The sequence below is a fragment of the Podarcis pityusensis genome (assembly GCF_964106645.2).
Source record: "Podarcis pityusensis genome assembly, chromosome: 3".
In the NCBI taxonomy this organism is placed as follows: Eukaryota; Metazoa; Chordata; class Lepidosauria; order Squamata; family Lacertidae; genus Podarcis; species Podarcis pityusensis.
Window position 1 is genome coordinate 86,402,006 of NC_138026.1, and position 25,593 is coordinate 86,427,598.

At 42.8% G+C, this 25,593-nt stretch overlaps 1 protein-coding gene across 3 annotated transcripts in view; it reads left to right on the forward strand.

Annotated features, from left to right (window-relative positions):
* Nucleotides 1-25,593, forward strand: part of GLP1R (glucagon like peptide 1 receptor) — a 104,552-nt gene that overhangs the window by 69,720 nt on the left and 9,239 nt on the right. For all 3 annotated transcript variants that reach the window (XM_081000235.1, XM_081000236.1, XM_081000237.1), the window contains 3 exons: nucleotides 13,057-13,117; nucleotides 22,593-22,662; nucleotides 24,483-24,571. In XM_081000235.1, the coding sequence (XP_080856361.1) occupies nucleotides 13,057-13,117; nucleotides 22,593-22,662; nucleotides 24,483-24,571 (220 nt within the window). The remainder of the gene's footprint in view (nucleotides 1-13,056; nucleotides 13,118-22,592; nucleotides 22,663-24,482; nucleotides 24,572-25,593) is intronic.

Consider the following 25,593-nt stretch of genomic DNA (forward strand, 5'->3'; position numbering starts at 1 on the left):
TCTTCTGGTTTGGCTTACACGACTACTGGTGCTAATCAGAACTACCTGAGTAATTTATTATGTCCTAGGTCTCCCTTTCTGTTATCTCCCCTAGCTTGTTAACTAATGCAAATTACTTTCTGAATGAATTGCTTAAACAAGCAGCAATCCATACGTCACTTCGAAAGGTTTTATTGCTCATTGCCTAATCATTATGGCTTGTGATCATAACTTTGTGCTTAAGTTGTGCACTTTCGTTCACTCTCCAGATAATGCAGAGCACTGATGTGCCATCCTATTAAATTTTAGGGATAAGAGTGGCAGGAAATTGTGTTGTCTTAAGCTTCCATTATTTCTCAGATTCTTAAATAGAGGCGACTTCCAGGTTATGCAAAGGATAGTAGGATGGAATTGAATGAAATATTTTTCTTATGCCTCTTAGAGACACTTTCTCAGTGTTCATTATTATCCAAGTGCTCCATGCTTTTCCTCTTATTCCCTCTTATTGCCCTATTCTGTAGTTTAAATAGAATGCTTCTGCATGGGCAGTCATTGACATATTCCTGACTGGGTCATGCAGGTAACTTCCAGAATTATTGCATGAACAAATGACAAATCACTTGAGAAAATTGCTGGATAAAGTTACATGGGCAATCTATTATGGTGTAACTGTTATTGTTCTTTATTAAATTTGTATACTGCTCTGTACCCATAGAGCTTAGGGCGGTATACAACACAAACTCTTACACATCTATACTCAGGGATTCCATTCAGTAAGGCTTGACCAGGAAATATCTTGAACATAAATCATGGTTTCAAAATAATTAGCATTTCAGCTAATGTTAGGTAAAGTTCTGGAGTTCTATATGTAATCAGATTTAATTTTTATTAGTTCAAATAGCATTCTGTAATTTTGCTTATGGTGAATTTGGATTTTTTGGCATCTTGAGGTTAGGGTTCTACCTTTGGACCTATTGAGGAAAATTGGTGAAATAGCATATTTCTGAATAATAACTTTGTTTAGGGCTACTTAACTGAGACATCTTCATTAATATTTTCCTAGAGTACACACACGCTCTGTCCTTCTGTAGCTATGGAGGTAAATGTAACAGAGCACTATTCCCAGTGTTCTCCTGTAAAGTACTAGTGGTGAGTATTCCACAACTATGAAATCTAAAGAAATGAGATGAAAAGAGGAGTCTTAAGCCCAGAACAGAGACTACAATTTAATTTTGATTCAAAACACATTTGAAATAGTTTCCCACAAGGAAAGAAAAGGTATACTCAGTGACTGTCCTTTTTCTGGTGCCTGTGAAAACCTGGACTGCTAAACAGCAAACTGTTTTTAAAGATACTTCAGCTAAATGTTAATAAACAGTTGGTGGATGGGCATTAGCTTTTATGTACATATTTACTGGGCTATGTTGCATAAATGCCAGTTTGGATTTGAGGGGTTTTTGTTTTTTGTTTTTTTGCTTTCAGCATAAAGTAAAAGTCTGTGGGTTTTAAGAAAAACATACTTCAAAATTCTTTACATCTGTCAGGGAACTGCCATCGGAAGGAAGGGAGGTGAAAGGGCTCACACAGGTTGGGAGAGACTCAGCAGCTGAAGAGGGAACCAGTAGGGGGAGAGGAGCTGAGCTGAGGGAAAGGGAGCTGGAGGGATGGCTCAGAGACACTTCCAGCGAAAACAGTGGGGAGGTTTCAGGACCTCCTGTAGGGACACCCACTCCTCGCCGGAAACTGTCACGCAGAGAGTCCAGAAGACGTGTTTCCGTTAAGGAGCTTTTATGTTGGAAGCGATTCCGAAAGCAACCACTGTCGGAATCTGCTAGTGACTAGAGGAGCCATGTCTGAGGGGCTCCGTCACAGACAGAGGTTTGTGGACTTGAACAAACTCTGAGGGGATACGATTTTACGCACAAGCAGCTCATCATCCCATCACAGCATTCCGACAGACTTTGAAAGCAGCTTGTGCAGGAGAAGGCATCATGAGCAACCCAGCCGGAACCGGAGAAGCAGGAGCTGGAGCGGGTCCAAGCCTGGAAGAAAGGTACCGGGCGTTGGAGGTCCAGCTAGCGCTGCAGACGGCTAGGCTTGAGGAGAGGAGGGCTCAGGATGCAGACAAAAAGGGGAAAGCCACCCAGCTCGCCAGAAAGGTACCAGGATTGGTGCAGAAGTTTGGGGGGGAGCCCAAAGACTATCATGCCTTTCGGACAGAGATGCAATATGCCCTCAATCTGCAGTTTGAGGAATTCCCTGACGAGGAATCACGAGTGGCTTTCGTGATTGGGCATCTTGAAAAGGGGGCGAGAGACTGGGTTAGACCCCTGATGGCAGCGAATAGTGACGTCCTAAGGGACACGATGAAGTTCTTTCGCGCCATGGATCTGATGTTTTCCAGCGATATTGAGCAGGGAGTGGTGCGCAGACAGTTAATGGCTTGCAAACAGGGGAGCCGATCTGTCCGTGAGTACTGGACTGAGTTCACCATGCTGGTTCACAGATTGGGGTGGGACTTATCGGCGGAACCCATTCAAATGCTATTTGAAGAAGGGCTTTCTTCGGCTGTGAAAGACGAACTTTCCCGGGGCCCCAGGGCGGATTCTATGGACCAGCTGACCAAATCTGCGCTGACCATAGGAGCGCGCCAGGAGGCGAGAGCATTGGAGAGGCGGGAAGGGAAGGGGGAACGTTGGAAGGAGTTCCGCATTCCAGACATTCCAGAGCCAACTTTCCCGCCGGCAGAGCCGATGGAAATCGGAACAGCGCGCGCGCGCGCGCAGTTTCAAAGCCCAGTGAGGGGGGAAAGAAGGAGGGAAAAGGCGCCCGGAAATGCTATCTCTGCCAACAGCCAGGTCACTTTGCCAGAGTCTGCCCCCAGAGGAAGGAATGGCAAGGGATGGTGGGAGCTGTGGAGGGAAGAGAGGAAGAAATACCGGAGCAAGTAAAAGCCAACGCCTGGCTGCCACCGTCGGGGCACAGCAGCCAGGCCAAAGAGCAGTGAAAGTGCCCACGCCAGAACCTCCTAAACCCGCCCTAGTGATAGAAGTGGCGCTAGAGCTGCCAAACGGACACCCTCTAAAGATAAAGGCGCTGTTGGACTCAGGCAGCTCCTGCAATTTCATGAGCAAAGAGTTTGCAGCTGAACACCAGATACAGACGATCCCTTTAAGCAACCCCCTGCAGGTGACCACGATCGATGGCAGGGAGCTGTTGGGAGGAGAAGTCAGCTTGCAGACCGTCCCAATGATAATGAAGGTGGCAAGGCACACCGAACTGATAGCGTTTAATGTGGCCACCTTGGGAGGAGCTCCCATTATATTGGGGATGAGCTGGCTAGCGTTACATGATCCGCTGGTGGGCTGGCATCAGAGAGTGGTTTCTTTTGGTTCAGCACATTGCTTAGAACACTGCAAAGAGGGAAAGGGTTTGGCAGGGGCCCAAGCCACCCTAGCAGGGACTGAAGTAACGGAGAACGTGAAGGTACCACGACAATACGCAGATCTCCGCGACGTCTTCAGCGAAAGGGAAGCTGACCAACTACCCCCGCATAGACCCTTTGACTGTCAAATCAATTTACTCCCTGGGGCACAGCTCCCTGTAGGCAAGCTGTACGCCATGTCAGACAGAGAGATGCAGGAGCTAAGGGCGTTCATTGACAAGAACCTGAAGAGAGGGTTCATCAGAGAGTCCAGGGCGGTGGGGGGCAGCCCAGTGTTTTTTGTGGATAAAAAAAACACGGACAAGCCGAGGCTGGTGTGTGATTTCAGGGCCTTGAACGCAGTGTCAGAACCAGTGGCCTTCCCTATGCCCAGGATTGACGACATTTTGACAAGGGTGCGGAAGGGAAAGATTTTCACAAAGCTGGACCTAAGGGGGGCGTACAACCTGATACGAATAAGGAAGGGGGATGAATGGAAAACCACCATGTTCACCCCTTTAGGGGCATTTGAATATCTCGTTATGCCCTTCGGCCTACAAGCAGGCTCCGCGTGCTTTCAATCGTTTATGAACCACGTCCTGGGGCCTTTGCTTTACAAGAATTGTGTGGCCTTCTTAGACGACGTGTTGGTGTATTCTGAGAATGAGGAGCAGCATGTGAGAGACGTCAGAGAAGTGTTGAGCAGGCTGCAAGCCAACCAGCTGTGGGTGAAACTGGAGAAGTGTCAGTTTCATACCAAGGAGGTGGAATTCCTGGGGTATCGCCTGTCAGACAAGGGATTGGCCATGGATCCCGGCAAGGTCCAGGCGGTGCTGGAATGGAAAACACCCAAAACAAGGAAGGATGTGCAGAGGTTCCTAGGATTTGGGAACTTCTATCGTAAGTTCATCCGAAACTTTGCCCACCGGACGGCGCCCATTACGGACTGTCTCAGCAGTAAGAAGAAGTTCGTTTGGACTGAGGAGGCGGAGCGAGCATTTGAGGAACTAAAAAGGGCCTTCGCCTCGGAAGAACAACTCCTGCATGTGGATTTACAAAAACCGATGAGAGTGGAAACTGACGCATCAGACAGAGCGATTGGGGCGGTGCTTCTGCAGCCAGGGAAGGAGGAGTCAGAGTGGAGACCGTGTGCCTTTTTTTCGCGAAAGCTGAACAAATCCGAGAGGAACTACACGGTGTATGACCGAGAACTACTCGCCATTCATGAGGCGTTCCGGAGATGGAGGCACCTGCTAATTGGCGCACAACATAAGGTGCAAGTGTGCACTGACCACAAGAACCTAGAGTATTGGAGGACGGCACGAGTGCTCAACCAACGGCAAGTGAGATGGGCCCAGGAGTTCTCCAAATTTAACTTTGAGATTTGTTACGTGCCAGGCCCAGAGAACATTAGGGCGGACGCTCTCTCACGCAAACCTGAATATTTGGAGGGGGAGGGAGCACCCGAAGAGAGACATGTCATTCCAGAGGACCGCTGGGTGTGTGGGGCGGCATTGGTGGGACAAAGAGAACTGGTAGAGGAAACAGAGAATGATGAATACGCCCAGAATAAGCTCAGAGGTCTTAGGGGTGAGGGAGAGGAACCAGGGGGTTTCGAGGAAAGAAATGGAGCTTTGTATTACAAAGGGGCACTGTATATCCCTGAAGGAGACTTAAGGGGGAGGGTACTCAAGCAGTTGCACGACAGCCCCACGGCGGGGCATTTTGGACAACACAAAACCATGTGGTTGGTCACCAGGGAATTTTGGTGGCCTAAGGTGAGGGAAGATGTACGGGAGTATGTAAGAGGGTGCGAGCAATGCCAGCGAGCCAAAGGGGAGAGGCGGGCACCGGCGGGGCTATTAGAACCCTTACCAACCCCAGAACGACCTTGGGAGGCAGTGTCGATAGATTTTATGACTGATCTGCCGAAGTCCAAGGGGAAAACAGCCATCATGGTGGTGGTAGACCTACTAACAAAGATGTGCCACTTTGTAGCCTGTTCGCATGCAGTCACGGCGGAAGAGACAGCGAAGTTATTTGTAGAACACATTTTTAGGTTGCACGGGGTGCCATTGAGGGTGGTCTCAGACCGAGGAAAACAATTTACTTCCCGGTTCTGGAGGAAGCTCATGAGCTTACTGCAGGTGGAGGTCAACTTTTCGACTGCCCGGCACCCTGAAACCAACGGGCAGGCGGAAAGAGCAAACGGTGTCCTCCAGCAATACCTGAGCTGTTATGTCAATGACAGAGAGAATGACTGGGTAGAAAAGTTGGCGCTGGCGGAATTTGCCTACAACAATGCCGAGAATGTGTCCACAGGGATGAGCCCCTTCTTGGCTAATTATGGGTGTCATCCCAGGGCTTTCCCAGGGGGAGAAGGGGAGAGATGGAGCGTCCCGGCAGCCGAGCATTTTGTAGAAGAAATGGAAGCAATCCATCGTCAGCTCCAACTCAACTTAGAAAGGGCGAAGGAAGAATACAAGAGGCAGGCAGACAAGAACCGAAGGGAAGGTGAAACCATAAGGGTGGGAGATAGGGTGTGGCTGTCAACCCAAGGGTTGCCGTTCAAAGGAGGTTGTAAGAAATTAAGACCCAGGAGATTGGGTCCCTTTGAGGTCATTCAACAGGTCAACCCAGTGGCTTTCAGGCTCCGGTTACCCAACCACATGAAACTGCACCCAGTATTTCACAGGTCGTTACTGTCACCGTATGAGGGGGGACGAGAAGGGATGGCCACTCGGGGACCGGTCATAGAAGAAAGGGAATGCAGCAGCCATGTGGCAGAAATCCTCGACGCCAGGTGGAAGGGGGATCAGGTGGAGTATTTGGTAGCGTGGGAAGGAGAACCGGAGTCAGAAAACACTTGGGTAATGGCAGAAGATATCAATGACGAGGTATTGATAGAAACGTTCCATCAAAGGTTCCCAAGGAAACCTCAGCCTGTGGAGAGGTTCCGGAGGGAATACTTTGGGACCACCGATGAGGAGGAGGAGTTGGAAGGATTCCCGGACTCGGAAGGGGAAGGGGAGAAGGACTCTGAGGAGGAGGAGTACTTCGAGACCAGGAACCGCAACAGGTGGAGAGAAGTGTTCGAGACATCGGAAGATGAAGGAAGTTCATTCCGGGGTTTTGCCTCCTCACTGCCCGTAGAGGAGGGGGCGGGAGGGGGTGAAGGGGGCCCTGGAGGGGAGGTGGATGTCAGGGAACTGCCATCGGAAGGAAGGGAGGTGAAAGGGCTCACACAGGTTGGGAGAGACTCAGCAGCTGAAGAGGGAACCAGTAGGGGGAGAGGAGGTGAGCTGAGGGAAAGTGAGCTGGAGGGATGGCTCAGAGACACTTCCAGCGAAAACAGTGGGGAGGTTTCAGGACCTCCTGTAGGGACACCCACTCCTCGCCGGAAACTGTCACGCAGAGAGTCCAGAAGACGTGTTTCCGTTAAGGAGCTTTTATGTTGGAAGCGATTCCGAAAGCAACCACTGTCGGAATCTGCTAGTGACTAGAGGAGCCATGTCTGAGGGGCTCCGTCACAGACAGAGGTTTGTGGACTTGAACAAACTCTGAGGGGATACGATTTTACGCACAAGCAGCTCATCATCCCATCACAACATCACTTCTGGATTGTAAGAGTACGTGTTTCCATTCACAAAGCTAGAGGGTTAGTGAGTTTTCTAGCATCACTTTAAGGCCCATCTGTAGGCAAAGAAAGACAGACTATGGCTTATCTGCATACAGAATGAAACCTGACTTGGAGAACCAGATGATGCTTTACTGTAGCACAACATAGAACAGTTCATCTGCAAAGAGTTCTCAAGGAATCTCTCTCACCAGGCAACAGAGCAGTAGATGAAACTTGGTGTTAGTAAGTGCAAATTAATACACATTAAAGCAAATGCGTTCAATGCCACACATACACTGATGTGTTCTGAATGCCTGAAACTACTTAGAAAAAGGCACCATGGCTATTGTAGAAACCTCATTGAAACCATTAGCACAGTGTGTGTCTGCACTGCAATGAAATAGGCAAACATAATGTTAGGAATTAGTAGCAAGGTTGAAAATACTACTATGATTATGGAAATCTATCGTATGTGTGCTTCTAAGATAGGGGTATACAAGCAGAGATTTTTATCCATTAAAGGGGCTGCAGTTTTCTCCCTTCAATTTTAACACTGTTCTAAACCCTCCCTTTGGTCTCTCTGTGATTCATTTTGTGTTTTCAAGTGTACTTTTAACAATGCAGACAGTTTTTTCCAGCCTGTGACAGCCACCAGCTGCCTGGTTATTCTCTGAGTATAGTTATCCATTGTTAAATTGTCTAAATTTATCACCTTTCAACAAATCAATATGGATTATTGGAACTACTCTTTTTTGATCTGTCAACATTTCCAATTAAATTGTCCGTTTAAGATCTTTCATAAACATAACTCCTGACAACGCAGCTGTGTTTGGACCTAATTGTTTTAATTTCCACTTTTTTCAGACCCTTGGAAAGCTTTCAGTCACAATATTATTTTCAACCTTAATGCTGAATTTATTGCATTGGTCCATATTCTCTCAGAGTATATGTTTTGAAATAAACTTCTCAATTTCTCCACTATATATGATCTCTTCCAGAATCTCATTGTTCAGAAAAATGTATTTGGCAGGCAAAATAATATAAGGGAATATTACAGTGCCAGGGAAACATAAACCCCCTGCTTTAGAGAATCTAATAAGAATAGTTTTTGTTTTCCTTGGTTGCTTTTCGTGCCATACGAAATCCAAAACCTTTTCACTGTTCCCTAGCTTTAACTTGTAGGTAAATTCTAGAATAGAAGCATCAACTGTAGCACAATTCTGCCCATCCACTTCATTGTATTCATTTCATTAATTACAATTTTTATAATGTATCAGAGATCTCCTTGTAACTGTGAATCTGATCCGAGTTGTTTTAACTAACAGAATTATAAAAATCAAAATTAACACCACATCAGGCAGTTAGTAAGATATATGTAATTTAAGTGAGCTAGTTTAGATGCAATGCTAAACTATTGTTTGGTGTTACAAGAGCAAATGTTGGTGAGCTTTGGACTATGTGGGGGAAAGGTTTTAAAAAAATTGAGTACCTTCTGTAGCATTTTTTACAGCCAGCTAAAGAGGCAGAAAGGAACATGCCATTCAAAAAGGGGAAATGAAACGAAAAGGGTGAGAAAATTAAGGTTCCTTCCCCTCTTTGAGGTAAATTTATTCTCTCTGCTGTCCCTTACTAGTGACAAGGAGCTATTATAGCATGTTGGCAACCACAATAGAATCTGACTAGGAAGGAGCCATGAGGGCCTTGTGTCATAGGAGAGGAATTATGGGAGATGGGCTCTTTCTTTTAGTCTATTATCACTCTATTCTTCTTATAAGAAACTTGTCAAATAGAATATTAACATCTTTATTAGGACATACTACACTGTTCTTCACTAGTTACCAGTTCTTTAGTAGGGAACCAAGTTTTCTTATATGTGTTGCTGCTTTTTGAATTATCCCTTTTTACAAGGGCTACTAGAGAATAGTCCCGGCTATTTTTCCATCTGATGTCAGATATTATCAAGTAAACTGTGTTTTGGAAAGGATTTGAGTCTACTATGTTTCCTACTAAAGAATCATTCTTTCTTCAGTTGTGGCTCCAGTTTTCATTGCCTTTGGCTTTCTCCTATATGAATAGGGGCAGAAGTTAGCAATATGTATTCCACAGATTGATTAAAACACTGCTAGGCTGCATTCACAGGGTGGTTTATTTCATTTCCCCAACATTTCTCTCAGTGTTGATTTCCATGTCATATCTGAGCTTCCACAAGATGTAAAAGCAACTTCTAGAAAAATAGTGGAATATAGCACAAGTTTAGGGTTCATTTCTGTGTTACTTGCAAACTTTTCCTGGAAACAAATAACATGGAAATGAGCACTAAAATTGTGCTGTTTTCCACTATATTTCTGGAAGTGACTTGTATGTTGTGTGAAAGCTCAGATATCATGCAGAAATTAACAGTTAGGGGAATGTTGGGGAACTGGAATAAACTGCTGTCTGAATGCAGCCTCAGTGTGAGCTGAAGAGAAACTAGGAAATATAGATCTGTACTTAACTTAATATGATGTTTTCCCTGTTACTTGACATATCTCTAAGCCTGAAGCATCACCATTCTGAAGCTGTATATCCTTCAAATGCTGCTCTCCGCTCCCTACAAAATACTTGACAGAGTTCAGTTCCATAAATGTAGCAAACAATCAACCAGTTTTGACAGAGTATTGTTAACCTTTTTACGACTATAGGTTTGCTTATGAAAGCACGGAAAGTAGTTGTTGCCTAGCAACCGTCTGAAACTCAGTGCAGAAACAGAGCATTCAAATTTCAGGAAAATATTAAGGACCAAAAGGGCTTGAAATTAAGTTTTCATTAATTAGTCTGTTGCAAAGCTTGGAATATAGCAGATGTTTGTGTAGACCAAAGTTGCATACTTAGCTCCACTTACCTGGGAGTAACACTCACTTGAATTCAGTAGGACTTTAATCAGATTATTCTGCAGAACAAGGAATTCTGCAGCTGCAGGCTATGGTACCTTGTCAGAGATCTGTGATAAAGTTTATCTAATTAAAACAGAAAAATTAACATCAGTGCACACAAAGCAAGCAGGTGTTCATTTCCTAAAGTAGTGGTACTATCTCTGGCATTCTTCTGAGAATGGCTTCTGAAAGGCTTTCTTTTGGAAATCTGATAACAGAAAACGGACTGTTTCAGTTCTTTTTATTTCTCTCTTCACTAAGTTGACTCCTTGCCCTTCTATAATATAATTAGTTCAAACAGAACTAATTTAAAGCTGTAACTGCAGCTGTGCAAATTAGCAGCTGCTTTAACAGCAGAATTCATTGCAAACTATCCTTTGGAGTGCTGTATTTCAGGCTGGCAGGAGAATGGTAGCGGCTACTCTCAGACTCTAAATAGACCTAGTGAAGGTATTGCTGTAGAGCTGTCTCGTTCACGCCATCCCATGTAAGATGTAAAAACTACCTTCTCTTGTTGAATCTAGGTGGCAGTAGCAGGAGATGCTGGAATCTGCTTAATGGCTGATTAAGTAGTGGTAGTTTCAATATGCATTAACTTCCAAAGGTCATTCAGAGGGCTCAATCTAGGCTGAAGCAGGCAGTAACCGAAGACTAAGACAAGACAATCTGACTGCAAAATCTATTTTCAGGGAAGCCTTGGGGAGTTTTAAAATCAAATTACATGAGCGGTAACAACTTTTTTGACTTTGCTATAAATCACAAGTGCCAATACAAATTGCACTGAGAACATATTGCGTATAATTAGTTTTAGAAGGATTAAACTGCCTGAGGCAGTCGATTTTGGATTGTGAAGCAGGAGTTTGGGAAAACAAAACATACCTGTTCTCCTGTTGGGGAGCCTGCACCACATTTTAATACTATGAAAAACTTAGTCCTGAAGAAGATTCTAGTTGCATTGGGAATATGCAGCTGCCATCTCTTTGCGGGGATAGTATTTCACTTACCCCATTTCTAAGCTGTGAAAAGTTCCAGGAGTAATTTTACAGGTTTAAGTTTTCTTTGCATAAGAGAGCGGTGGAAGCATATGATATCTTTTGCATAATTGTAAGTGAAACAAACCCTTCTGAGGAGCACACGTTTGGGTCTTTAGCTAACCGGGAGAAGGAAGCTGCTTGTTCTGTTGTTCTTCTTCTTCTTGTTGCTCCTGATGCAGGTGGGGAGGGGGGGTTAGATAAAAAAGATGGAAGAGGGCACATCTGTATAATTATTATTTTCCCCCTTCATATTTTTCCGTGTGGTACTACTGCCAGCCAGAGTAGATAATACTGGACTTATGTTATATGTTGTTTATTTATAATATCTCTTACCTGCACTTCATTTTCAAGGCACTGCCAGAGCAGGTTACATTAAAATCAATACTAAATACATATTAAAACAGGATGCCCAAACAACGTACATAAATCAATGAGATAAGCAATTCAGCAGACTTCTGTAAAGGCCTAGATGAAAAAGAGTGTCTTCAGCTGGCACTGAAAACTCAATGGATTTGGTGCTAGCTGTACCTGAGAGGAGAAGGGATTCCATTATTGGGACACTGATCCCCCAAAGGCCTCATCTCACACGAAGGATAGCTGGATGAATAGTCTATAGCTTACCATGAGGCAACTGCATGTAGTGCTTGAGGTCTCAGGCTTAGAGCTGCCATCCTTGAACCTGAGCATTATATGGACAGAGGAGTGTAGAATTCAAAGCACTCATTTTTCTCTGCTATTCTTTCATTGGGAATGGAAAACTATGATTCAGGTAGGTACAATTGTACTTCTTGCTTTTAACTTGCAGGTGGATATACTTGGATGCACCTAGGGAGTCTCCTGAGTATATAGAAATCACTGTTTTGTTTTTCAGTGCTTCACTTCAAAACTGCTAGGCACCTGAGTTCTGGCTATGGCAAACATGGCAGTTTGGTAGCAAATAGCCACCCAGTCAGCAAGCACATCCCTGTATCTGACCTGCAGTGCGCAACCTGACCACCTTGCCTCATCCTTTCCACCTTTATATACCCAAGGGATTTATTGCCCAGTACTGGCAGTAAAACATGCATGCATACACCTGACCAGATTTATAACTTCTAATTAGATGTTGGTAACTTTGTGTACAGTATATCAGTGCAAAGCACAGGCTGTCAGCTCATAGGTATGCAAATTGCTTTCAGATCTCAGGGTTGTGTTTTAAACTACTGACAAGAACAGAATCGTTCAAATTTAGCAGCAGCAACTGTTTTTGTCTGGTTTGTAAGTATTAAAATACATCGCTCGTTTCAAAAACCAGGTAACCCAATAAAATATGACGGTCTTTCTGAGGCATCCAGGCCCTCTGCAAATCACAGGGGCTATTGCTCCGCTCAGCTGTTTGTTTGCTCTAAAGAAATAAAGCCTGTTTTCTTCGAGCATTCATATCTCATCTAACCAGTGTTATGGTTTGAGGCTTTTATTAATACAATTTACCCTCTTCGCTTTGCAAGAAATTAAACATTCGAAGTAATTAAATAGGTTTCATTAGATTAAAGGAAACACCTGGGTTTGGAAATGATCTGTGGTGGGACACCTAATGAATATCTTCAATATTGCAGCTGGACTGTTCTTGCTCATCTGTCTTGGTAAACAGATGTTGGGTGTCTGTTGAACAACTTCAAGGATGGCACTTCACTGGTCTCACTGGCCTTCATCATCTTGTCCAATCTACTACTGTTCTTGTTTTTATTTATTTTCTAGAAAAAAATGACTCCAGAAGTGAAGATAGCTTCTAGCAATTTGTGCCATTCAGGGCTTCAGACTATCTAATGAAACTGCCACGATGTATTAATATTGGCATTCCATAGTTCTATTGAATAAATTTCAGATTAAATTCAGTACTTCCACCTTATGGATTTTGTAATGTGAAAACTTCTTCAGGAAAAGGTGTTTGTGTTTAATTCATTTAAGCATAATGGGCTCAACTTACTGTCTGCAACCTTTTCTTGACTAAAGTTGTTCTGCGTTATATAAAAAACTTTGTGTTGCCTTCCTGTTTCCTTTTTCTTGTTTCTCATTTTCTGTGCATATCTTGTTCCCTCTTTTTTCCAGGTGTGCCAATGCTGTTTGTTATCCCCTGGGGAATTGTCAAGTACCTTTATGAAGATGTGGGGTTGGTTCAGTTCTGATTCATAGCTGATCGCTTTTGAGGGTTGTGTTTGCTGCGGGGAGGGGAGAGGTGCCCATTTTCCTTTCGCTTGATTGCTTTGGCAGTGGCTGTTCCATTGACTGACATCTTATCCATTTGCTCGTGTTGCAGCCTGGTTAGAGCAGATCATGTTTTATGCTAGAAAAGCATCTCATTAAGAAAAAAGAAGAGTTCTGATGACATTTTGGCAAAAATAAATAAGCACAAGCTTTTGCTGGCCAACCATTTTCTGCATCATTAAATATGTGTGTCTTTGGAAAGGTATTCTATTCTCTATCCTGGCCCCTTCCTCTCGCTGCCCCTACTAACTCACCACACTGGTCAGAATGTCTCGAAACCTCTATTTCCAGTAGTGGCCGTTATGGACAAGCATAATTTGTTAACCAATCTTGATTCTGAAGTTAATCTCCATGATGGGGAAAGTGTGTGTCCTATAATGGTGTGGCTGTTGAGGGAAAAGGTTGTGTTTTTACTCAAGGTTACATGAGCTGGGGATCTTATATTTCCAATGGATCATTTTCAGGCACCAGAAGGAAAACACTTTTGTCACAAGTTGTGGTGATGCCTACTTGCTTAGATTACTCTAATACAGAATAAGACAAATTAACTGACTTTACCAGTGGCTGCTGGTTATGATGCCCATATACAAAAGTGTTTTCCTTCTGGTGCTTGAAAATGATCCATTTTTTCTGGCTGGGGAGGGCGAGGTATAAATAAAAATGTATTATTATTATTATATTATTCTTATTATTATACTGCCTGCAAGATTAGAGGCATCGTGCCTCTGAGTACCAGCTGTCCTGCCTATACAGTTTTCCCATAAGCAGCTTTCTGGCCACTGTGGGAAATAGGAAACTGGGCTAGATAGTTCTATTCGTCTGATCCAGTAGGGCTCTACTTACTATCTTATGTTCAGTGATACTGCCAGTAATATATTCTGTCCAGAGGCTGGCAAAAATTTCCAACTGTGTGTGTTATGTCTCTAAACAACATTCCTCTGATGAAAATATGTTATTCTCAGTATGTGTCTGATTTCTTATTTGCCTTTACTTGAGTTATTCAGACTTGTTTATAAATACACACCCCTATTTTCTGTGTGGGTGGCCTCTTGTTACATCAAACTATATCACACAAAAGAAATAAAAAGACATTACCATGTACTTCTTGTTCTTTTACCTTTTACTGTTCAAATTTGAGCGAAAATAACATAGCTTCAAAAAACATAATTTAGCATTCAGTTCCTCATCAGGTTATGCATGCCTTAATAAACCTCTTCATCAAACACATGCAGCTGGGCAACAGGGATTGCAGTAGGGCAGCCTGGTCTGATTGTTGCTGCCACAGTGGCAAACACACTGTTTGTGATAGTGAGGTGGTATTTTCATTCAGCACCAGCAGCCCACTAATCATGCTGGAACAACAAATGCAGCAGGTATTACTACTTGTAATCCCCTTTCAAATGTCACAGCCGCACTCAGTGAATGTTAAGAGTGGAAGGCTGTGCCAACCAACATAAAAGTGGTTGTGGTCGTTTGCACACCCACAACATGCCTACCTAGAAGTAACGGGGGCGGAGGAAGAGCTTGCCACCATGATGCCCACTTCCTGACACGTTCTTCTAGAGTGCCAAGAAAAAGCCTGAACATGTGAAAATAACATTTTTTAAAAATGTACCACTTCCTCTCTTCTGTAATTGGTGGTGGTGGTCCAATGTTTTGGGCTCCCAGTTCTGTTTTAGGAGAATTTACTCAGTGGGTGTGTGAATTAGCTACTGAGTGCTCCCATTTTGAGCTATTTGTCCTTCCATCATTATTTCCTCTTCCTCCTCAGTTCCCTTTCTTTCCCTCTTGTGCTCAGGGATCATAAGTGTGGGGGGAAGTAATGGTTCTTTATGCTATGCATCTTAATACGTATACTGCATTCCCCAGTTGTCACATAGATATAGACCTCATATACACCTGACAGGCTGCTGAGCTGCTTACAACCCTTTCATCTAATCTGCCTAGTCATAGGGCAGGGACATTGCCCTCCCTATGTTTGTTAAATGGAGCCATGTATTAATGCTCATGACTTGGGTACAAAATGTTGTACTGGCACAAGGAGCAGCCCCAGTCTTGGAATGGTTGGTAGCGTGCTGATCTAGGCTACTTCCTCCCATAATCCCCTGCCACAATCACCATTTCATGGCTGCCTGCCGCTTATTCACAGTCCATTTACATACCACATTTTCTGCAGAGCTGTGCTTAAAAAAACAACAGTCTAAACATAATAACAATAAAACATAGCTTAAATACAATAAGAACAGCAATTCTTTAAAGACATATCAAAGAAAATTAAGTGGGCATAAACCAAAGGGAGGCGGGTGGTGCTGTGGTCTAAACCACTGAGCCTAGGGCTTGCTGATCAGAAGGTCAGTGGTTTGAATCCCCACGATGGGGTGTGCTCGGTTCCTGCTCCTACCAACCTAGCAGTTTGAAAGCACGCCAAAAAGTGCAAGTAGATAACCCAGCGGGAAGGTAAATGGCATTTCTGTGTGCTGCTCTGGTTTTGCCAGAAGTGGCTTAGTCATGCTGGCCACATGACCCGGAAAAACTGTCTGCGGACAAACGTCGGCTCCCTCAGCCAGTACAGCAAGATGAGCGCCTCAACCCCAGAGTCGTTCATGACTGGACTTAACTGTCAGGGGTCCTTTACCTTTTATAAACCTTACCAACAGGACAATTAATGTAGTGTAGCCCGTAAACTAATGGCAGTAATAACTAGCAACTCCTCCAGCTCTTATTCCTAGACTCAAAGGTCAAAAGTCCCCATAGAGTTTTGAGCACAGGGTGGGTGAGGCATGACAACTGGAAGCAGCCATGTATGTCTTATGCTGGTTATTATTTTTTCTTTAGCTACAAGAGCACAAGTTCATGCCCTGGGTACTAGTTATGTATAGCCAGTTCAGTTTGGCACAGGCACTTCGCACATTAACCTGAGTTGGCGTAAAGTGTATGAGCATAGTGGGCAACGCACATGCTAAGGACCAGTCCTGGCTTTCCAGCATGCAGTCCTAAGTATTTGAAGAATTATATCTCTATGGTGTTTGGTACTGCAAGCTCCTGTGCATGCAAAAGTGTGAAATGACTCTTAAGAACCAGCTCCAGTGTTGCACTGAGTGTGTCCCCCCTTAAAATAATGTGCTGTCATTGTGGAGTGTACGTATAATGAATTATTAGGCATTGAAAATTGTACTGACTATTAAAATTCTTTTGATTACATAATTCATTTTTGTAATGAACCTGTTAACATTGTATCTGTTTTGAACCCACTCTGAACGCATTAATTTCAGAAAAATGAATGTATAAATAGACTGGATGTTTGTGTGACAGTCATGCTACCAGCCACGCTGGGTGTCATGCCATCTGAGGAAGGGTGTGTTCAACTAACACAGAATGTACCCTTCTTCTCAGCCTACTCCCCCACTTTTAAAGCACACCAGACAAGATGTTAATTACTCTGAGAGAGTTCTTATGGATGTGAATTGTACACCTGGCTCATACTTTTGTGTGTGTCAAATTGCCCGTCAAAAATATTCCTAGCATTTTCTGAAGTTCTAGTCTAAAGCCAGATCAAACTAAGTAAGACCTTGACAAGGACCATTTTTGTTCTGATGATCAGTATAGGTAAGGTAATGGTAAAGGTACCCCTGCCCATACGGGCCAGTCATGTCCGACTCTAGGGTTGTGCGCCCATCTCACTTAAGAGGCCGGGGGCCAGTGCTGTCTGGAGACACTTCCGGGTCACGTGGCCAGCGTGACAAGCTGCATCTGGCGAGCCAGCGCAGCACTCGGAAACGCCGTTTACCTTCCTGCTAGTAAGCGGTCCCTATTTATCTACTTGCACCCGGGGGTGCTTTCGAACTGCTAGGTTGGCAGGCGCTGGGACCAAGCAACGGGAGCGCACCCCGCGGCGGGGATTCGAACCGCCAACCTGACGATCGGCAAGTCCTAGGCGCTGAGGTTTTACCCACAGCGCCACCCGCGTCCCTGATGATCAGTATACAGTACCTTTAAAAACCAGACATCTTCCAATCCCTGCTACTAAGAATGCTGCAAACTCAGTAGTTTTTTTGGCAATGTAAAAATGTGTCAGGAATGTTCATGTTGAATTGCTTGCCTTTTGTATTACTCAAAGCTGGCTTATGATTTCTATTAAACAAAACCCACTGTCTGATGCATTCAGCAGGCCCTAATGGGCAATTTGGGTAAACTAAAACTTGTATAAATATTTCTAAAATGGTATAATAACTAACCTTGTGCCTTTTCTTCTCTATAAAGTGCAAGGTTTCTGTGCCTTAGGCTCAACAGTTACCCTTTGTCTCTGTGATGCTACAGTAGATGTGCAGCAGATTGTAAATTGCATTTGTGACTGGAATAACTCCTTGCTTAGGAGGGATATTAAGAAATGAATAATGTCCAGACCACAGTGGTTCAAAGCAACTGACAGTTCTAAATGTGTATGGTACTGAAAATCAATAATTTTAAACAGTAAAGACAGAGAACCCCATCATAAGTGGGCAGCTCTTTTACATAAATGGTACAAGTTAGCTTTTATAAAACAGGTTGTTAGAAAGGGTGGAATTTTTATTTAGTTGCAATTCAGTGGATGAGTCTTGTTTACCAAGCAAGGCCAAATGTAAATAAAATTGGAAAGGAATCCTCTCCTTTCCCAGTTCTGCTCACTTATTACTTTGGCAGGTGACCAGGGTTTTTCGTTTGTATATTTGTTTTTTGCCCCCTTGTGGTAATATGTTGGCTTAGTTGTTAGTCAGTCTTGCAAAACTTATTCCTGTTGTATGGTGCCCTTTGGCTGCTGCTTAGGTACTGTGGTAAAGACTGATCACATCGAACCATTATGATGATCTATTTTGGGACAGAATAGCCCGAATTTAAAAAAACAAAAAAGGGAGACTACATTTCTATGTAGTGGTTGGGGCCACATGTAAGATACCCAATTCAGAATGTACGTACTGTCTTAGCTTTCTGCAGTACTGGTGTAACAACATAAACCACCAAATTCTGGTGTAGCAATTTCATTCTTAAGCCCTTGTTTACTCATGCATGCAGTTATAAAATATATTTGAAATTCTTCTTGCTAAGGACCATCTGGCCCAGGAATGTTTGCGCTGCTGAACAGTGAGCAGTCCTCAGAATGATGGCAGAGTCCAGTGTGGAATTTAGGAAGTGCAGACTTAGCTGCTCTTGTTCAGCCTCTTATTTTCACTCTGATCTGCTGTGGATTTGCAGCCCTTGAGGGTTAGAAAAGATGAATGAGTGTATTTGATCCCAAATATTTCCCAGCACACGCACACACACACACACACACGCACACACACACTTAAGGTATACCCCATGGCATGTACAGAAATGTACAGTGGTGCCTCGCAAGACGAAATTAATTCGTTCCGCGAGTTTTTTCGTCTAACGAATTTTTCGTCTTGCGAAGCACGAAATCCCATAGGAATGCATTGAAATTCAATTAATGCGTTCCTATGGTCAAAAAAAGTCCAAACAAAGCCAAATTTGGTACAACAAGAGTTTATTAAGTGCTCTTTAAAGTCACACATACTGTAAAGAGCATTTCAAAAATTGAAGGAACAATAAATTAAGTTTCTAAACATGACAGAAAAACATTTTAAAATCAACAAAGTGTACAGTACATTTTCTAAGACTCTGGGGGACAACTCGAAGAAGGTTCCTCTTCCACTCTTTGCTTCTTGCTGAAGAACCCCCTCCTCAATTTTCCCCCAGCCACCCACCACACAGAAATTCAAATCCAGAAATTTTTTAAAAAACAGCAGAGTGGCCCAATGGTCACAGAAAATCAGAAAAATTCAGAAAAAAACCACACAAGCTTCCAGATTCTTGCAAACCCCTCCTCAACTGTTCCCCCAGCCACCCACCACACAGAAATTCAAATCCAGAATTTTTTTAAAAAAACAGCAGAGTGGCCCAATGGTCACAGAAAATCATAAAAATGCAGGGGGAAAAACACACAAGCTTCCAGATTCTTGCAAACCCCTCCCCAACACCAAGTCCTTGAATTCCAAACACCCCAACCCAAAACCCAAAAACCCCCAAAAAAGTTTTAAAAGTTTAACTTACCAAATGGCTGCAAAAGAAGTTTTGGAAAAGCTTCAAAAATCACCAAAGTCTTCGAAAACCTCAAAAAAGGCTACCACACCACGTTCTATGAGTTGCTCCTCGAAGTCAAGTCGCAACTGTATTAACGGTGTTAAGAAAAAGGAAACAAACTTGCAAGACGTTTTCGTTTTTCGTCTTGCGAAGCAAGCCCATAGGGAAATTCGTCTTGCGAAGCAGCTCAAAAAACGCAAAACCCTTTCGTCTAGCGAGTTTTTCGTCTTGCGAGGCATTCGTATTGCGGGGCACCACTGTAATTTGATCTTCAATAAAGACTCCACTTATATGGTAAACCTGTGTCTGCAGGGTCTCCTTTCAGGCTGCAAGTGGAAGTTTTGCATAACTGAATGTTCCTCTATATAGAAAATTCTCTGTACATAGAAAACATAACTAGGCTAAGAATCCCTTTCCCTGATGTTTTCCATGAAGAGGCAATTTTCTGAATGGAGTAAGATTTAGTTGTTACCCGCAGGGAAGTGGTACAGCCCAGACAAAAGCTTACCACCTCAATGAGAATCTGGCCTCTCTGACAAAGATACAAATAAAGAAGACATCTGAAGGCAGCCCTGTACAGGGAGGTTTTTAACGTTTGAGGTTTTCTGTGTTTCAATAATTTGTTGGAAGCTGCCCAGAGTGGCTGGAACAACCCAGTCAGATGGGCAGCTGCTAACAACAACAAGAAGAAGAAGAAGAAGAAGAAGAAGAAGAAGAAGAAGAAGAAGAAGAAGAGTTGGCATCCTTGAACATATGAATCTTTCCCAGTGTGAATGTGATCTAGTGAAATTCTAAATACTACTCTGAGAAGTGGTAACTGTGCTCTGCTGTCTTTGACTCCTCAACTTAGATTTAGATCTTACTGAAGCATTTATAATGGATGCTGATGATTGCATTAAGCTTTGGGATTTAATAACATAGGCTTGGGAAAGTACAAAGGAACTAGGCAGTGTGTGCAGATAAGTTACTTACATTTTCCTACCACTTTTTGTTTTTCTGGCATTTTAATTTTACTGTAATGATGTTTTGATTGCACATTGGTATACATTTAAAAGCAGTTAAAGCTGTGGTGTGCTGTAAGAAGCCAATTAATGCACAAGGAAGTCTAACAGAATTTAATGCCCAGCACCATTACTCAACCTATATCATTATACCAGAAAACATTTAAATTTGTTCTAACGCTATTCAGAGGAAAGCAAACCTTTTTCCCAGCACACTTATTATCCAGAAATAATTCTCAAGTTGGACCGAATAATATGCCATAAAGCTGTTCCTTGGTCACATGTATCCCTGAAGTGACTTTCCTGCGACCAAGTCCTTCCTCAGAGAACTACTGGCAATAATATCATAAACACACTTTTCCTATGCTTTAATAGCCATGTTCACACATTACAGAAACCCAGAAACCATGGCTTGCTGTGAACTAGTACCATGCTAATGCATGTGAATAAATTGCTCCTGTTTTGATGCTGCCTTTCTTGAGTGGTGGGCAACAACCTTGGTTTACCATGTTGTCTAAAGTAGCAGTTGTGGTTCATTTCTCCCAAACAAACCCTGAATGGTAAGCCAAGAAAACAGCTTGGATTAACATCATAGTTTGTTGCTCTCAGCTCAGCATAGAAAAGAGCAAAAGGAGAGCAGTTCTGCAGTGTACACTAGCCCTCAACTTGTTCATGGTAGTCCATGGTCTATACATGTGAATGTGGCCAGTGGCTAAAACATCATTGAACGTTATCTAGGAAAAAACTGATATTTAAAAATAAATTTGTGATGCAAAGTCCACTGGAAAGCGGTAAAACCACCTGAAACTGAGGGGACCATTCTGGAACTAAAACTACCACTCCGCCTTTTTCCATGCTTTGAGAGTGTTTACTTGTTAGTTCATGTGTTGGGATGCATGCTAGCAGGCTTTCTATATGCTGCAGAGTGGGTAACATAAATGATGCACCAATGGAGCTATAATAGCCCATCCCTACGTCATAGTCTGTGCATTTGTTGTAGCGTGGTGCATATATGTTTGTTTGTAATGCCCATGGTGAGGTTGATAATTCACAATGCATAATCCATACTTCTCACAACTGGTTTAACCTTTTAATAAGACAGTTTTCATGAGCCCTGGTACCTCTCCATCTAGCCAACGTTCTGTCACACTCTTGTGGAAACAAGAAACCATACAGGATGGGGCTAGGCAGGCTTTGTTGGCATTGGCTGAGGAGCAGTTAATGTCTTTACTCCATTCCATATAAACTGGATCACAACTTATGAGGAAAAGGAAATTATTGCATTCAGGGATACCATTGCAGTAAAGGGCAAATCATGTCTCTCCACCCTAACACTGGGTGGCCTGACCTCACTGCCAGGAATTTTGCAGGGGGTGGGGAGGGATGCACACTGTACAATACCATGGGTCCCTGCTACATACAAGACACCTCTGTGGGCACACACACAGATACACACATCATAAGAATGCATATATTGCTAGTCTTCAGTACTGCTGAATAACTTAGTTACAAAAAGATTTATCAAGTGTTCTTCTCAAACAAGAGGAGGCACTCTGCATGTTACTGGGAGAACACGCTTGGCTTTTCTTAACTGCAGAGAATTTCTAAACAAAAATAGACTATTTTTGAGGAGGAAGCCTACACCAATAAACTACTGTGGATGCCATAGGCTTGTTTTCTTTCTGTCATCTTCATAAAATAATTCAGATGGGATGGAGAAGGTAATCAATGAAAGTCCAAACAAGCTAGGTGTTTGAACTGATAACAGAGAGCAGGAAAATTGTGGCAAACCTAGAATTCTGACCAAAATGACACACTGTGAAGAAAGAAGAGTTGGTACAAGGATTTTATAATGGGGGTTAAAACATTGCTAGTATCAAGGTGGATCACAACTCAGACTTTCTAGTATGTGGGAGGAGATTGACTAACAAAATTCACAGGGGCTTGTATTCTGACTTCTAATAAAATAATTCTCCATAATCATTTATTGATAATTCATGACAAATTGTGGTGGAGAAATTTGTCATACGAAAGCAGAAAGAGAGGCTTAAGAGCACCCAGTTTAGCAGTGATCGTTGCAGATTAGCCTAAACCTTTCTGTTCGGCAAGCAAGCAGTTACATCCATCTGTGCAATGTACCGTGCTGGTTTGCTAGCACTTGCTGTTGTTTTCCATCTACGCTGCCGAGACGTGTGATGATGAGGAAATTATTGCATGTATGTACTAAAGTTTTCCCCTGCCTGTCCTGTTTTACTTCTCTAGCTGCTGGAACAAGAATCTTAACATGAACTACTGGCTGATCATCAGGGTGCCTATCCTTGTTGCTATAGGGGTGAGTGATCAGGAATCTTTGCAGAAAATTTAGTGTGTTCCAGAGACAAAAGAAAGAGATGGAAATATTATTGTACTGGTGTGCACCTCCACTAACAAATGTATTTTGTACTGAAGTAGAGAATGTCGTTTTTAACTATCATGTTTGTAGAGGATGAGTTTGTGGGGACACTTTACTTATTCTTGACCTTGGTGTCCATCACATAAACAAGTCACTTGTAGCTTAAAATGGCACCTTCTTCACAGTTTCCATACTGGTCTGCAAGCAGACCAGACATACAGTAATTTGCACTCCCCAGAAGAAGTATGCTTCGCACTCTGAAGTAGCATTGACAACAAATACATAATTAGTGCTTCTTACCTATACAGTCTAAAACAGTGGTTCCCAACCTTTTTTTGGCCATACGCCACCTAAGCATCTCTAAAATCCTGATCCCCCTCCCCATGACATATAATTCTTATTATTCAAAAAGTGATCACCTATTCACGTGGAGGAAGCCTAAAAGACCATTAACTGTTAATAACTCATTCTTGAATTTCCCCCTTAAAAATCAAATTGCCCCTGTGTTGGGAACCACTGGTCTAAAAGAAACCTTTCAATGTACATTGCCAAGTGTAAATTAACCTATTTATTACATCTGTATACCACCCTATTGCAGAACTCTCAGGGCGGTTTACAAGCACATTAATTAAAACAGTGAAAGGCAATCATAAACAGAGGATCATTAAAAGCAACAATAAATTAACCAACACCACGTCTACATCTTGACTCTAGAATAATTACTGTCAAGGTACATGGATTATCCTGATGATTTCCTTTAAAAAAATTGGTTCCATCAACAACATACCTGAAAAACAGTGCACTCCCCACAAGACACCAACAAAACTGTAATTTGTAGCAGTGAGCTACAAATACATTTACAAATTCATCTGATATAAATTTTATACATCTGGGGAGAGAGACTGGACAGATGAAACCATTATTTGTAAGGTCTACTTTGTTTACAAGATGAACTCCAGTTGTGGATCACTAGCTACTCCAGGACGCAAATCATGTGGGCACAGCCTTCTTTCTTGAACTTAGTGAACAAATATTCATTTTATGTACAGTGGTGCCTCGCAAGACGAAATTAATTCGTTCCGCGAGTTTTGTCGTCTTGCGATTTTTTCGTCTTGTGAAGCATGGTGTCGGGAAAGTTTTGGAAAAGCTTCAAAAATCACCAAAGTCTTTAAAAACCTCAAAAAAGGCTACCACACCGCGTTCTATGAGTTGCTCCTCGAAGTCAAGTCGCAACTGTATTAACGATGTTAAGAAAAAGGAAACAAACTTGCAAGATGTTTCCGTCTTGCGAAGCAAGCCCATAGGGAAATTCGTCTTGCGAAGCAGCTCAAAAAACGCAAAACCCTTTCGTCTAGCGAGTTTTTTGTCTTGCGAGGCATTCGTCTTGCGAGGTACCACTGTATTACTCTTCAAGTTTGAGTAGCATACGCCAGATACTTGGCTCCTGCAGATTACAGGTTAGGTGACTTCTTGCAGAGGACCATGTTTTCAAGTATAGAGAGATGGATGGAACCTGGCAAAGGGCAGTCTGCATATCTCGACAATAATCTTTCTAGTTTCCCAAAAACTTTGCCCCATGAATTTACACTTGGTATTTGCATTTAAAAATCATTGTGAGTGGTTTATGCTTTTTCAGAGTGTGAGGCACTCTGAAAGGGGCTAAACTACCTGGCAGATGATACTTCTGTAGAGTCTTAGAATTAATAGAAGTTTACTTTAAAAGATGCACCGTTTAATCCTTGACTTTTTGTTTTATCCAGGTAAATTTCCTGATCTTTATCAGGGTTATTTGCATCATCATTTCTAAGCTGCAAGCCAACCTGTTGCGCAAAACTGACATAAAATGCAGGTGAGTCATCTTGGCAGCAAACCTATTCAGTGCTTATCTTAGGAGAAAGTGCTTGCAGGAACGGATTAAATGCCATCATTTCAGATTGCAGCTAGTAGGTGGCACTGAGCAGAAGCTATCACAGTTTGATTGCATATGGGGAGCTTCTATTTGTTTTTAAATAAGAGGAAGTGTTCAGCTTTTTTCAAGTCAATACCAAAAACAAAGAATTATACAAGTGTTTGGGGAGTAATGATGCAGAGAAAAACTGGCAATATGAGCCGATACCCATAACAAAGGACAGAGGTGGGAAACCTCTGGCCCACTTGCCTCTCCACAATCCCCAGCTGATCAAGAAATTGTGGCAGGGAAGGACTGCGGCTAAGTGCTGCTGCTGAGTTGCTGATGGATGAAAACATGACTACATTTCTATGCTGTGTGGTGGTAAAAGGGAGCCCCTTCCTCAGTGCAGAGCACAGAAGCTGCAAAAGCTGAAAGTATGTGTCAGAATGAATGTGGTGTGTTTAAGAACCTGAGCAAGGCATTATGTGTGTGCGCGCATGCTTTGGCCCTGACCACTTTCCTCTCAAGGGAATACAGACATTGGGGCAGAGGGGCAGTTTTCCAACCCTACTTAACAGTAAACATTGAGTCAGATGCTTGAAGAGGTAGCTAGTTCTATATTTTTTTTGCACATCCCTTCGCAGCACACAGGGTCATGGTAACGCAGTTACAAATCCTTTCCTAGCAGTGACATCTCTGTCCTGCTGTATCAGCTTGTCCTTGACTTCCCACGTTATATATGTTCGAACATTGTGTTTATGCAGAGCCTGCTTTCCGACATCAGAATCAAGAATTCTAGTTTCTCCTGCTTCCTTTTCATTCAGTTCTTTTTAATCATTGGTCTCTCGGAAGTGTAAAGTAAAATATATTGACACTAATAAATTATTATTATTATTATTATTATTATTATTATTACTACTACTACTACTACTACTAACGTTTCACTAGCCATTTCCGTGGGTTTTGGAGCATATGTCCAG